Source organism: Chiloscyllium plagiosum, unplaced genomic scaffold (genome assembly GCF_037043375.1).
Source record: "Chiloscyllium plagiosum isolate Xiang-an unplaced genomic scaffold, Cpla_swu_hap1 HiC_scaffold_39, whole genome shotgun sequence".
Taxonomy (NCBI): Eukaryota; Metazoa; Chordata; class Chondrichthyes; order Orectolobiformes; family Hemiscylliidae; genus Chiloscyllium; species Chiloscyllium plagiosum.
In genome coordinates this window covers 32,738,299-32,751,362 of record NW_028270177.1, presented here as the reverse complement: position 1 = coordinate 32,751,362, position 13,064 = coordinate 32,738,299, and the positions used below count along the sequence as shown (strand labels likewise).

The 13,064-nt window shown below is 40.4% G+C and overlaps 1 protein-coding gene across 1 annotated transcript in view; it reads left to right on the top strand.

The window, feature by feature from the left end:
* The first annotated feature begins 1,185 nt into the window (after positions 1-1,185).
* Positions 1,186-13,064, top strand: part of LOC122541072 (basonuclin zinc finger protein 1) — a 127,054-nt gene continuing 115,175 nt past the window's right edge. The window contains exon 1 of the mRNA XM_043677583.2: positions 1,186-1,418. Coding sequence (XP_043533518.2) covers positions 1,410-1,418 — 9 coding nt within the window. The 5' untranslated portion in view covers positions 1,186-1,409. The remainder of the gene's footprint in view (positions 1,419-13,064) is intronic.

The window sequence follows — 13,064 nt, the reverse complement described above, 5'->3', positions numbered from 1 at the left end:
GGTTGCCATATTTCCCACATTAACAGTGACTACACTTTAAGAGTACTTTCATTGGCTTTGAATCATTTTTGGACAGTCTCAGATTGTAAAAAGATGTGTTTGGTGATCCAGTTTAATTAAAAAGAAAGTTGCTTTGAGAGGCGGCCATTCACTCACCCAGAACCAACTTGAGTGAGGTGTCGGCTAGGGAGCTTGGAAGGGGGTTGACTTTATGTGCAGGAGGTAAACTCAGCTACCGTTATCCAACTTCAAACGGAGGTTGAGAAAACGCAGCTTCCATCCCACTGCCGCTTCACCCGTTCCTTCTAAGAGATTAGTTCTATTCAGGGCGACAGAATCCAAACCAAACACATAGAGCATGTGTGTGCTCTCTCCGCTGTATACACACGATCTTCTGAAAGCAGGGACACGCTAACACACCCCAAGAGTCAGTGACTAGTTTGCTGTTCGATCTATTCGTCTCAGACCTGTTTGTATTTACAGAGAAATGTCAGATCCTGACACTGACGAGTAAGTCAGATAAGCTGACGTTGCTGAGGTCAGTGCTAAACAGACTTTCTGTGCGGCACTATCGTTGCATGCCTATGCATTCATCCTGACGTTAATGGTCGTTAAAACCTTCACCTGTGCTACATATGGCCTGTAAATCTTTTACTCTGTCCGTACAGCACAGGCAAGACTCACTAATCCATCATTACCCCTGGCACATCTCCCTATGCCTGGCACAGACTGTGCATGATAAATGACTTTTTTTTTCATTTCATCAGTCTGTTTTATCCCCCTGCATTCCTAGAATGAAATAGTCCAAATATTTAACTTATCTCTATGTTTTACTTTCTAAAAAGTTCACCTAATAAAATGTATCATTTTTTTAAAAAAAGTTCTTAGGCAGTCTGGAATAATGCAGCAATGAATCAATGGTATCTGTTTCAGTGGGTTTTTTTTTTATAAGTAGTTGCATTGATGTGTCATTCCAGTCGACAGGGCTGAGGTACAATCCGTTCTGACTGCATTTCATTGGGATGCCGAGGCAGCCCTCTTGTAATTCCGTTTGATCAAATCTGTGCGAAAGGTAAGTGTCAGGGCCCGAGAGAGCAGAGGGACTGCCCTGTGACTCCGGGAGCAGGGTCAGAACACACCAGCCTGGGCCACTGAGGTAGACAGCGAATTATAGTCTCCCTCCCCTCTCCCACCCACTCCCCTTCCCTTCAAACACACAACGAAAAAAAAAACTCCCGAGGAACACCGAGTGGGAGGATCTCCTGTGCAGCCAGTGTTGGAACCACAACCCAAAAAAAACTGGGATTCAGACACGCTGGCTGTTGCAGACAGGACCTGATGCGAATCTTTCTGGACGGGCGAGGAATGGCAAAGTGCAGGGTAACGGTGCGGACCGGTCAGTGCTGACAATGTCTGAGGTGAGGGCTTTATTTATTTTGTTTCTTTGGTTTTTAACTAACTGCCTGCAGCAGCATCGGGGGAGGCACTGAAAGTTTCGATTTGATCTTTTCAAAGAACTTCATGTAAATTCGCGTCAGTGTGGAAGGTATCTGGACATCAGGTCATTCAGTGCCGGGAAATGTGCCGGACGGAGTGAATTCCGAGGGACGAAACAAATCTAAGGGGTGGGCAGTGTCATCGAGAATTGCTGCCTTGTCTCTGAGCTGGAAACGATCTGCGTTTCCAGTGAAGCTAATTAGCTGCACGTCCTGACTTTATTGTTTGTAAATTATGTCGACAATCCTTGGGGCAGGATGTGTTTTCTTTGTGTCTGTGTCTGTATGTGTGTTTCTTTCTCTCAGATTGCTGAAGCAGTCAGCTTCATTAGTTCCATAATCTCGAGTGTGCTCGCTGCCTCCAACTCCTTCAGCCTGTCCTGCAGCACAGCGCGTTTTGGATGAGCTTGTAAGGATTTGTCAGCCAGATGTGACAAGATCATCAAGAGGCTGGGAAGAGGTGGGGGGGGGGGGGGGGTCTGATATTAATCAGCACATAGCTCTCAGCTAAACTTTCTGATGTGCAGTGTAGTAACATGTTTTTCTCATTTCGTACTTAGCTTTGTGACCACAACATTGCCACAGTGTGATTGCCTGTTCCTGGGTGTTAGCTTTCAAACCCCATAGTGGCAGAGGCAAGCTGTCTGCAGTGTGCAGGTGACAACTTGCTGTTAGGTACATTGATTCTGCAGTGAATTTACAAAGGGCTTTGATCCTGTGCAACTATCTCAGTTTTTCGTTACCTGAGGTAATCACTTTATTCTCAGTGTGTTTCATTTCCTTTTACTCTCTTGGTCTAAGAATCACACCCTCTAAACCAGCATTTACCAATTAAATTATCAGATTAACCATCCACACTTAACTGCCATTACACTCCTCAATTCCTAAAGTTGAATAGAGTGACACATTCCTGGTTGGCAGGTGAAGTTTTAGTTGAGTTGAAAAGCTTTTTATTGTTCCCCCCACCCACCTCTTTTTTTAACATAAAAAATTCCCAAACTGGGATCCAGGAGTTAAACCTCTTTATACACAAACTATGAATTGCCATCTGTTCAGTCAAAACAGATGCGTCTGTTGTACCTGCAGTTCTAATTCAGTTTAATATGCATTGTTTTATGGCCTGCTTAAATGAATGGATCTTCGCTATGCCAAAATGTGTTATTCCTGTTGTTTCTGAAAGTTTGGATGGAAGAAGCCCTGTGGGTGTATGTTATTGTCCACTTTGTTGCCGGGAATTTTCTGATGGTGAGAGTTGCTGTGGCTTAGTCGCTTTTAATACTTGGGGTGGTGCAGTTCTGTAGTTTTCTGTACTTGTATTTTGTAAGGCAGTTAGCGAGTTCGAAATTGTGATACTGGAACAATTGAATATTGCTGTGCATAAGCTACATTAAGACAGATTGAATTAGAATGTCCCAAGTATTGATGTCCACAGTACATTTATCCCAAGATCAATCTGCAATTCAAGTGGCATAAACAACTTAGTCCAACTTGGAATCAATTTTGCATAGATAGGTAACTTATTCAAGGCATTAATGCCAGGGATGAAGCTGAAATGAGGTTTTTTTTAATGCAAATCCATAAAATGCATCTTTAACAGTATAGGTTAAAATAAAAGGGTTCACAAATCAAATGTTTCCTAAGATGCATTTGATTTCTTTCCCCTTTCTGAATTATCAATATGCCAAAAAATGTTAACTGATGAATGGCTGAATATCAAAGGCTAACACACAAGCTGTTGACTGAAGTGGGCCATAGATTCCAGTTCGAACCAGGATCACACTTATTTTAAACAGACTGCAAGTCTTATGAAAGAATGAAATACTTAGTGTAGTTTCTCCAATCAGCTGCAACTAAAAATGTCAATTATTGCCCTAGTAAAATTTAAATAGCTGCATTAAAGTTCTGATGCGCAGAACAGGAGACTAATGATGTCTTAAGTGAATATAGAGAGTATTAAAAAGATGCAAATAATTTGGAATCAGTTCCATTTCTTTGTCAGTCTCACCGCAATGTGTAAACTCTACTATTTATAATCTGAAGAATATTCATAACGACCTGTAAGAAACTATTTAGACACAGAGTCAAATGCCAGTAGTTTCAGTGGGGAGTGCAAGTCTTGAAATGGAGAGACATGTACTGTGCTTATTATTCATTTTAAAATCCAGAGTTCCCAGTAAATACTTTTGAATCCTTTCCTCTGTAAATGGCAATTTATATTTTAAGTTTATATTTTGTTACAGTAAACAAGAAGTGTAGAGTCATTCTATGTTTGTCGAGTATCAGAATATAGTCGACAGTGTGGTGCTGGAAAAGCACAGCAGATCAGGCAGCATCCGAGGAGCAGGAAAATCAACATTTCAGCCAAAAGACCTTCATCAGGAGTGAACCTCACCCCTGACAAAGGGCTTTTGCCCAAAACGTCGATTCTCCTGCTCCTTGGATGCTGCCCGACCTGTTGTGCTTTGCCGGCACCACACTCTTGACTCTAATCTCCAGCATCTGCAGTCCTCACTTTTGCCTATAGAAATATATTGTGTATGGCCAAACATGTGTCCCAAATTTGTTGGTGTGGTATTTATTATGGTTAGAGACAGAACTTCCTTTACAAGTTTAGCTTGCTGTTTGGACAAGTCTCCTATACAGTGTTTGAGTATTTACATTTACAGGTATCTTTTCCCTATCTGTATGAGTTGCTTCGGTTCCCTTTACACACAACTATCCTCCTGTGTGAAATAGCCCTAACTAACTGACTTGTTCTTGCCTGTTATGACCTATGGTAAATTTGACAGTGTTCCTCAGCTGCCACTTACTGGAGTTTAAAATATCTTGCAAACCAAATTTAAATGCATTATATTTGAGGGAAGGTTATGTTTCTTTGTTTCGTAAATTGCTCCTTTTAATTTTAATAACTGGGTGACCTTGTTCCAGTTATGGTGAACTGCGATGCTTGTCAAACGTGTCCTGTGAAATCTCCTTTCCTACATCTGGGGCCAATAGTTAGATCATATTTTACTTTGCCGAACATGGTTGGGATAAGATTGTAATGAAATTTGCACAGGTCTTCCTGCTCAAAACTGGACACTGGTCTACATAAATAAGATTAATAGTAGTCAGTGACTGGGCTTTTTTCTGCTTGGCTTGAATGAGATTTTTTTCCTTCCCAGTTCTTCATGTGCCCATACTAGTGCCATCAGGTATTTTTCTCATAACTTTGTATTTAAGGTAGCAGAATTTCTACAGCACGGAACAGCTTGGATTGAGCTGTTTGCTTCAGGAGTAGAGTTCAAACTGTTCCATAACATAGCTAAGCTCCAGCTCATGGTTGAAACCTCATTACAACTGCCATGTGGCATCCACCCATCCTCATGGATGCTGTCACCAGCTATGCTTTTAGACCTCTGCTTTCAGATTCTCTATACCAACCAGTTTTGGGATTGTGACCCACAGTGACTGAAGCTGCCCAAACTTACGTGACACGGGGAATGTGCAAACTCCTGAATATAAGGCACTCATGCCATCAATCTGCAGTTTAATGTAGATCATAGATACTTAAGCTGTGTAACTAGTTAATTGTAATGCCTGAACTCCTTGCAGCCTTCTTAATCTGCAACATTTGGCTACTTCGGAAACAGATACAATAGTCGGCTTATTAAAATAATCATGACATATACCTTGTTATTAGGTATCGTCAAGTTTGGAGATGCTCTGTTTTGAATAATCTTTGTTTTTGCTTAGAATCAAAGCTTCAATTTTTCAGAGCATGTCGTGAAATTATTTTGTAAATCTTCTAGCAACACAAAGGGATTAAACATCATTTGAGCAAACATTTAGTTAATATAAATGGGTGAACTATCTCAGTGGGTTCATTTATATGTGAGAAAAGCTTATTTTAATTGGAGATAATTCCACTAGTTTTGGTGCAATCTTCAAATCCAGTCCTTTCTGCCCTCGTTTCTGCATGACCCGACATTCAAGGCTGGCACCAGCTTCATCTATAATTTGTGCAGAGCCACTATTATTTGCAAGCACTCTGTTCCTTGAATTATTCCAGGTAATTGTTGGACTGTAGAGCCCAGTTTCTTTACTTGCTTTGTAACTTTCACTACCCATTCTAAACTCTCCAGTCATCCTTGTTTGAATCGTGAGGTGATATTGTCTTCAAATGAAGGAACTGAAGTGGTTTAGCTGTCAAGTTGCTGAAGTATTCTCTTGAAGTAGTTTGTCAGATAAGGGAAAGATTTATTAAAGTTGTTATCATACCCACCCCACTGTCCGAAAATGCTTATTTATAAATCTTCTAGATCCAATGCATAAGAGGGTCAAATCTGGATCCTCAAGTGGTTCATCTGAGATTCCTCTCTCTACTTGATGGTCTAATCTTGTCTCCCACCGTTGTGGTTCCCCTTTGGATGTTGTTCCACCTGCTGGATTACCTTTAGTATCACTTATGATATGCACTGCCTTGTTTGTCAGTAGTGACACAGCTTCCCATGCTGTCCATCTGGAGTCAGATGCTGCTTTCAATTTCCCAGTGTTTAACACCTACATATGCTGAGAGTGGAGTATTATCTATCCGGACACGCTGAGATGTTCATACACCCAGGCTGTCCATGTAGCACAGTCTTGCCACGCACCTGGCCAGTCCCTTCACTACAGGGGACTACAGTGTGGAATAATATGCTACGCGTCTCATATTGTCTCCTTATTCTACAGAAGTTATAAAAACCCCCATCAATACTGGGGAAAATGTGGGAAGGCCAGGACATATTAGGTGACAGCTGGTGCTGACATGAGATTAGCCCTCAACTCTGTTTAAGCTGTCGTCTGCTCTGGTCCCCAAACCCTTTGTTTATTTATCCTATCCATGCCCCTCATAATTTTGTAAACCTCTATAAGGTCACCCCTCAGCCTCCAACGCTCCAGGGAAAACAGCCCCAGCCTGTTCAGCCTCTCCCTGTAGCTCAGATCCTCCAACCCTCGCAACATCCTTGTAAATCTTTTCTGAACCCTTTCAAGTTTCACAACTTCTTTCCGATAGGAAGGAGACCAGAATTGCACGCAATATTCCAACAGTGGCCTAACCAATGTCCTGTACAGCTGCAACATGACCTCCCAACTCCTGTACTCAATACTCTGACCAATAAAGGAAAGCATACCAAACACCTTCTTCACTATCCTATCTACCTGCGACTCCACTTTCAAGGAGCTATGAACCTGCACTCCAAGGTCTCTTTGTTCAGCAACACTCCCTAGGTCCTTACCATTAAGTGTATAAGTCCTGCTAAGATTTGCTTTCCCAAAATGCAGCACCTCGCATTTATCTGAATTAAACTCCATCTGCCACTTCACAGTCCATTGGCCCATCTGGTCCAGATCCTGTTGTAATCTGAGGTAACCCTCTTTGCTGTCCACTACACCTCCAATTTTGGTGTCATCTGCAAACTTACTAATTGTACCTCTTATGCTCGCATCCAAATCATTTATGTAAATTACAAAAAGTAGAGGGCCCAGCACTGATCCTTGTGGCACTCCACTGGTCACAGGCCTCCAGTCTGAAAAACAATCCTCCACCACCACCCTCCGTCTTCTATCTTTGAGCCAGTTCTGTATCCAAATGGCTAGTTCTCCCTGTGTTCCATGAGATCTAACCTTGCTAATCAGTCTCCCATGGGGAACCTTGTCGAACGCCTTACTGAAGTCCATATAGAGCACATCTACAGCTCTGTCCTCATCAATCTTCTTTGTTACTTCTTCAAAAAACTCAATCAAGTGATGACTATATTTTTCACTGGAGCTTGTCTTCCCTTCATTTGCAGTATTTTCCTTTGTATATCTTTCCAAATTATCTGCTAGTTCTTAGGTCAATTACTACGCCTAATTCATTGAACATTTCTACCCCCAGTATTGTACAATCACGAAGACACTGAATTGGACTGGGATTAACATCCCTTTTATTTCCAGTACCTGCCTTTGACTTTTATATGCTATCACCCATTGGCACCCTACTTTCTGAATGGTTATAGAATATCTGGTGAATGGCAAATGATGCATATTGATGCCCTTTGTTTTGTAACATTTAACACTGCCAGCTACTCTAATAATACTGTTATATACCTGTAAGGATCAGTTCCTCTTCACCTATTGAGGCTTTGTCTTGGCCAGGTTCTCAATGATACTGATCAGTTGAGAGTTTGACATGTCGGTTAGATTCTCGGAGATGCTACCAGGAATTGCATTGCCTTGTTTTGTCGGGGACCTGTGTTGTGATTGTCTGTTAATGTTATGGCACCCTAGCTGCTGGTCCAAAAGTCAAAAAGTGTCTATAGCCAAACTCTGTACCTTCACTTTAAATCCAGTCCTTTCTGCCCTCCATTCTGCTTCTATCTAACATGAAGTCATTGCTACATGGCCTGACATTTGAGGCTGGCATCAGCTTCTGTAATTTGTGCAGAGCTGCTGTTATTTTTAAACACTCCGTTCCCAGAATTACATCAGGTGAATAGTTGGCATGTACAGCCCAGTTTTTTAAACTTGAAACTTTAATTTTGTTGTCCATTCTAAACCTTCCAACCATTCTCGTTTGAATTGTGAGGTAATATTGTCTTCAACTGAAGTCAACACTGAGACAGCTGGAGTGGTTTAGCTGTCAAGTTGCTGAAGTATTCTCTTAAAGTAGTTTGTCAGACAAGGTAAAGGTTTATTCAAGTTGTTATCAATGTTTACAAAGCTAGCTTTTTTAAAAACACTCTGCTGATTGACTTGACCATATGACCATATTGTGTACTACTCAGCTGTCACAGTATTTGTACATCTGCATGAGACACAACAAATTATCTTTTGTAAACTATTTGTGTGGGTCAGTCCCAGATTTATTTGTGGTGGTAGTAATATGAACATATATCAACCAGAGTTAATCAATTATTAGCTAATTTTACAAAAAAAAAGCTAATATTACAACCTGCAACCAGAATCTTTGGTTTCAGAGCAAATTTAAATGCCAAATTGAATAAATATTTACCATGTAAACATTTGAAACCCATTACGTGCACTTAAGTTTTCTCATGAGAACTATCTTTTTCTGAAAGCACATAAATGCATTAATCAATATTAGAGCATGTCTTTAATTCATGTAAAATGTGTTGGCAATATTGGCTGGGATGTGCTACATTTCCAATAATAACATTTATTATGGTGTTATTTATCTGTTGGTTTTAACTTGAGAGAATAATTAGCTTCAAGTTCCCTTTGCATTGGCTCCATAGATATGTCACGGAAGAGGTTAGGCTGGGAGGGTGGGGGGATTTACTTTGCATTGTGACATTCCTCAGACACAGCAACAAGATGAAACCAGGTCTTGCCCTCACCATGCAGCTAGGATTTTCTGGAACCCCCCTATTTTGAGGTCAATAGGTCTGTTACTGTAGTCGGTCTATAAACAGAGAGTCCTTGTTAACCACATTAGAGTGGTGTTTTCCCTGTTTCTGTTGTTTGTGCATGTGTTGGTCAAGACTGCATGGGGCAATTTGGAGATTGAGGGAAAGGTATTATAATTGGACAGGGATTGGAAGCTGATCTGATGAAAGCTTCAGGAATATGTTCAAGCCACGTTTTTAAGCCTGTGCAGGGCCCAGCAGGGGATGGCTTTGGGTCAGGAGCATGCCTGGGTGATGGAAACAATCTGCATCACTGGAACATCTTATAGTTCATCCACAGGAGGAAAAATGGGCTTTGGTGTTAAATAACCTTTCCTTGCTTAAGTGTGTTAAATACCAGCTAACTTGTATCTACCTAGAGATCTGACACATGTGATAATCCCAATCTCTAAATCACACTCCTGTGAAAGCAGTGATAAGTACAGTCTAGTTATATCTGATACAAAGTTCACATAACTCCTCTTGTCCCAGCAAACTAGGAATGGCTTATCATACTGCAACACAGTGAGTGCCAAGTGTGTGGGTTTAACCAGTTGCGTAAGTATGTATCCAGCACAGAACATTTCAAGTCCAATTCATCAGAAGTACCTTAAGCAGCAGAAATTTAGTTTGTGGTGTTACCTGCAGCTGATTTTGTAGTTACTCTTCCAAGGTTCAATTAATTTGACCATCCAATTATCAATGCACCTTGGGGTACCTCAGAACTGCCTGGCCTAAGAATCTGATAACGAGACTAAAAAATTGATTCCAGTTACCCATTGTCATCATCAAATCAACTCAACTCTGAAGAGGTCCTACTTACTGCTACTAGTTGGACTTGTAAGCAAATGAATGGTTTAACCAGTCATGGTAACAGGCAAGACCTTTTCTGCTGAGCTAAAACACCCCAGGTGTAACTATGACCAATAAATTGATCATCAAACCTCAATCACATTGTTTCACTGCTTCTTGGAGAATATGTAAGATCCTCCCCACATCAATTGTGATAGTGAGTATTCTCAGTCCCAGACTGTTACCAGGTCAAGAAACTCCAATAAGTTGCGTACAAATGGAAATGAGGAACAGAAACAAAAGAATAGACAAGATAGTCTATAGTACAGTTGATGCTTTATGTTAAAAATAACCATGGTGGCTGATTAAGAGAATTGACTGTTTTGAGGCCCTCTTCTGAAGTTTTCATATGAAGATGTTAGATGTTGCTTTATAGAGCTTTAAGACAATGCTATAAAACAGTGTCAGAAATGGACTACAATTCAGGAATGCAAGAAGGTTCTTGAGTTAAATGCACAGTGATGGATTGAAGCTCAACATTATTTAAACCAATAATGGCTAAAATTTAAATATTTTTTATGGGAATTTATGTCTGGCTTGCAAAATGATTACTTTAAAATTGTTACAACATGGCTAGAAAGAGCCAGTCCAGATGGCATATGGCCATTATGTGAACTCAGGCTCCCATATCCAAGCCTGATTGTCGGGAACATTGGGCATCTTTGGGTCCCTTTTTATCTTTGATGTCTTTAGTTACATTTCAGAAAATTAATCCTGGCCACAAACTAGATACACGGGGGCTTTATTGCTCCCATGTTGCTACCAATGACATCTTGGCTGCAAATATCTAACTGATCAGACAATGAACAGAATGCCCTTTGGAAGTTTTGGTGGCAGTCCACATCACGTCCAGTTTATGCCTTGCAATTGCCCAATGATCCATTGTTACAGCTTCCTTTGGTTTCCATTTGATCAGCTTTTGGATTGCACGGATGATGAAGCTGGCTGAGAATGTGTGTCTTTGAAGAAATAATTTGGATTGTGCCTGCATTTAAATAAAGACAACTTTCTCCTTTTGAAATTTAAGCAATTTCTTTAAAAAATAAAAGAGCAACCAAAATGTTCAGTCTTTAGAATACAGTGAATCAATATTTTGTAACAGGATTGTTTCCTTCGCCCCACCCCCATAACAATCCTATGACATCAATAACTAAAAGAATAATCAAATGCTATATTTTTTTCTCTGTACTGCCTGATTAAACCATCTCCTCAGAACTAAAGATGTTCCTCAGCTCTCATTTGGACCAAGTGGAGCATTATTTCTGTAAAGGAGTTAAGAAGACCAAGTTAGGAAACCTACCAACCTGGCAGATACATCTTGATTAGAAGTGGCCATCCTGGACAGAATGAGATTGAGGAAACAACCAAGACAGGCAGGTAGTGAACCGGCTGGCTGGAATACTCTCTCCTGTTTGCGGAGATGTTGACCCAGTTTTACTGGTGAATGTCAGACACTGATTCCCTCACCCTGAACCAAACCCACTTATAGACCTCCCATACCCTTCATATTCCCCTACCCCCTCTTTGAATCCTTCCCAGTCACTCACTCAGTATGTGGACAGACCTCACGATATTATTGAAAAGGACATGAAAAATACTCTAAATCATTCGTGCTGAAAATAAACTTTCATTCCGAAAACACATTCAAGAAACGTAAATTCTCTTCGTTGATGTAGGAGTTGGGATGTCACATTGAGGTTGTACAGGATGTTGGTGAGGCCACTTCTGGGAGTACTGTGTGTGGTTCTGGTTGCCCTGTTATGGGAAGGATATTATTAAAACCTGAAGTGAGTTCAAAAAAGATTTACCAGGATGTTGCCCTGAATGGAGGGTTTGAGTAATAAAAATAGTTTGGAAAAGCTGGGACTTTTTCGGTGGCGTGTAAAAGGTTGAGGGGTGACCTTATTGAGGTTTATAAAATTATGAGGGGCACAGATAAAGTGGATGTCAAGGGTTTTTTCCCTCGGGTGGGGGAGTTCAAGACTAGGGGGCATATCATTAAGGAGAGAGGAGAAAGATTTAAAAAGAACACGAAAAGCAACTATTTTATACAAAGAGTGGTTTGTATGTGAAATGAACTACCAGAGATAGTGGTGGATGCAGGTACAGTTATAACATTTAAAAGATAATTGGATAAGTTCATGAATAGGAAGGGTTTGGAGGAATATGGGCCAAATGCAGATGGGTAGGACTAGTTTAGTTTGGGAACATGGTTAATGTGGACTGGTTGGACCAAAGGGTCTGTTTCCATACTTCATGGCTCTGTGACTTTGTAAAACAAACACATATCCTCTGCAAGATCAAAGACAGGTAATCCTTTAGTCAACTCTTTAAACAGTCAATTAAAATGTGAACACATACCTTTTGCTGAGGTAAGGTACTGGATCTTTATCAGTTCAGCCAGGCATTCATAATAACCCTAGCTATCAAAACAATTTCTAGAAATGTCAGCAATAGAATTGTTAAAATTGAGTTGCAGTTGTTCAAACCTAAATATTTCTGGGCATTTAAACCTCAGTCAAAATATGACAAGAGAGTTTCTCAGCACAGTTTTGTATAATATTGAAAGTACTGCAGCATTTTCTCATTTGCAAAAATTAATGTCATGCATGTCAACACATACAAAATGGACTTTTTATTCCAGACCCCTATATTCATTCAATGCAGTAAAAATACATTTAACTTACAGTACAGCACCTACACAATTTAAACCAAAGGAACAATTTTGTTTTTGTCTTTTGAAACATGTCCACGAAAGAATTCCAGGAGCAGGTGACTGCTCTTTTTTTGCTTCCTGTGTCAGATCAGATTACTTCATACTTTGCAACTTCTCAGAGATGGCGTGAATTTCATATCAAATTGCATGTGACTCCATGAAAATAGCAGGGGCTCTGAAAAGCTTTGAGCAGGCAAGCACGGGTGTGCAGGTATATTGTCCTCATCCTTATCCCGGGTTCTTCAAATCCCACAAGGCAGGAATGTGGGCAAGAATCCCAGGATCAGGTCCTCATCCAAAAGTTTTAATCCCCACTCCCCCTGGACCTTCCTCCTGACATGGACAGGGTGAATGAAAGTTTGAGCCCAGTGTAGCCATTTCAGATTTGGATCAGATTTTTACAAATTCATTTTGCTATTAAGGAATTCACTGTCTTAAAAGGTGTCTCTGTGTATATATTGATGCAGTACGCAAACATATGAAATATCCATATTGCTAGTGATGCTAAATATATCTAGGAGAACAAAAAATATTGTTTTCATTCAACCTCTTCCACGACCCTCTAAAGAAATTAGTCACTTAAATAAA